The sequence below is a fragment of the Emiliania huxleyi genome (genome assembly GCF_000372725.1).
Source record: "Emiliania huxleyi CCMP1516 unplaced genomic scaffold EMIHUscaffold_258, whole genome shotgun sequence".
Lineage (NCBI taxonomy): Eukaryota > Haptophyta > Isochrysidales > Noelaerhabdaceae > Emiliania > Emiliania huxleyi.
Window position 1 is genome coordinate 155,540 of NW_005200104.1, and position 2,332 is coordinate 157,871.

The 2,332-nt window shown below is 65.3% G+C and overlaps 1 protein-coding gene across 1 annotated transcript; it reads right to left on the reverse strand.

The window, feature by feature from the left end:
• Positions 1–1,188: 1,188 nt before the first annotated feature.
• On the reverse strand, positions 1,189–2,101 carry EMIHUDRAFT_457596 (hypothetical protein). Its single transcript, XM_005777708.1, has 2 exons — positions 1,577–2,101; positions 1,189–1,497 (listed from the first exon to the last, which is right to left on the reverse strand). The coding sequence occupies exons 1-2, from the start codon at positions 1,930–1,932 to the stop codon at positions 1,266–1,268; spliced, it is 588 nt and encodes a 195-aa protein (XP_005777765.1). The 5' UTR covers positions 1,933–2,101; the 3' UTR covers positions 1,189–1,265.
• Between the last annotated feature and the right edge of the window lie 231 nt (positions 2,102–2,332).

The following is a 2,332-nucleotide window of genomic DNA, read 5'->3' on the forward strand; positions in this document are numbered from 1 at the left end:
GGGGGACGACACTGGTTCAGCAGCGTGCACCTCGATCCTGTACCGTGTTTGTGTGATGACCCCCCCCAATGAACACACCAGAGAGGGAGGGCGAGACGATCGAGGGGTCCCGTACCATGCGGAATCGACCCTATCCAGTGCTCAAGTGCTCAACGTGAAATGTCTACAACAAACTCTTCATCATAAGCGGCGAACGAGGCACGGTCGCTCTCCGACATGAGGCGCGTTGCACTTGCCAGTGCTGCCCTGGCCTTCTGTCTGCCCGCCCAATGGGTGGCAGGTGCCTCTGCTGCTGTGGCATGCCTCACGGCTGCGACTGGCCGGCGCCTCGGCGCGTCAGCTCGGCTCGGCGTAGCGATCGTGGCCAGCGCAACTCGCCTGGACTCAACGCTCAGCCAGGAGCTCCCGCACGCGCTGGCGCGAGTCATGGCGCATGCAACGCGCAGCAATGCTCGCCTCGCCTCGCGCAAATGCGACCGTCCTCGCAGCCGACAGTCCACCGCCTGCTAAAGAAGCACCGCGATGAATGCGGCACCGGCGACACATGGCAGGCTGGTCATGACGCAGTTATAGGGTGTTGTGTGCCGTCAGAGTGACTCTCTGTGTGTCAGGGATAGTCAGGGCTGTCCATCAGAGCTCCAGTAAGCTCGGAGACACCCCATTAGCGCGGCTCGACCTCTTTGAGTCACTGCCTTCCCGGCCGTTTGGCTATAGAGCCTCTACAACAAACTCTACAGCAAAATCGCGCTCTACATTGCTCTACAACGCAGGCGCCTCGTCATGCGGCGGATGTAGAGCTCTACAGCTCTACAGCGCTCCAGAGCGCTCCACATCTCTACATCTCTACAGCGCTCTACACTCTACATCCTCTACACCCTCCCTCAGGGGGGAAAGGAGGTCAGCACAACTTCCAAGGACGCACGAGCGAGAAGCACAGCAGAGCAGACAGATGACGATTACCACCCAGCGCACGACCGCCAACAATAAACGTCCCTCCCTGTCCTCTCCACTCGTTCCTCTACTTACATACATACAACCGCGAGACCTCCCCGACCCCGTTTTGTGCGGGCGCGGCGCGCCGCGCGTGTGAGACTCTGAGACGTGAGAGAGATTCACTTCTAAAAACGAGGGGCGCGGGCGGCCGCGCGATAACCGGCTTGCAATAGACTCCTTCTGCCGTGTGTCGTTCTCATCTTTGCGGGCGGTCTTGGATCTTTCAGACTTCACACACAGACACACAAGACCTCGGCCGCAACCCGCGACTCTCAGCAGAGCCCAGCGCGCAGCGGCACCACGAGACCGCGCCGGCGCCCCGCCCGCTCGCGGGGGCGCCACGCGGCCCACATGCGCCACATAGATGGCCAGCCATATGGGCTACCCGAGGGCGTCGATCGCGTCGTTGAGCGCGTCGAGCTCATCCTGGATGCGCGACGCCTCCTCAAAGTCGTCGGCGTCCACCGCCGCCTGCATCTGGTCCTCCATCTCTGAGAGCCGCGCCTGGGGCGGCGGGGCCGGGGAGGGCTAAGCGGCACAGCGGGGCTGCTGCGCGGGAGCCACCCGGACAAGTGAGCGGCGCCTCCAGCGCGGCTCTCGTGTCCTCGGACCCCTCGCTTGGCTCGTCCGTGCTCGAGCCGGGAGGGCAGACAGCCGGCGCAGCCGCCACGGCGCCCACCCCGTTGCCGTTGCCGTTTCCGTTTGCGACCGCTTCCCCGCCGGCCGCCGCCGCCTTCGCCGGTGCGACACCACAACGCCCGCCCGCCCCGCCCGCCTCCTCCTCGTCTGAATCGTCCGAGTCGGCGAGCGCCGCGAGTACCGCCTGCGAAGTGCCGGCCGATGGCGCGAGCGCGGAGAGGACGGCAGAGCTCGCGGGTGGCGATACAGCCGCGCTCGCAGACGCGTAGCCGCTCCCCGCCCCGCTCTTCCCCGCGCCATCGCTGTTCTCCTCCTCCTCGTCGTCGTCGCTCGCCCCCACCGCGCCCGCGGCGGCGCGCCCCTCCTCGTCCCAACCCCACGTGGCGCGCAGCTCGCCCCGCGCGGCCTGGCTGCTGCTCAGCTGCTCGCGCAAGAGGGAAGCCTGCGCCCCCTCCGCCGCGGGCAGCGCCACCTGCTTCGCGGCCTCGTGCTCTCTCAGCAACCTACCGCTCGAACGACTTCCTCCCCTCTCACGCCCCGCCTACCTTGACCGTCTCCACCATCTCACACTCTTCGTTGTTCGCGTCTGGGCCTTCGTCTATCTCCCCGCCTTCGCGATATATTCTTCGTCTATTTCCTCTTTTCCTCTGCCCGCTTCGGTCTCTTTCCAGGCCTCGTCCCCCTTCTTTGCTAGCTCTTT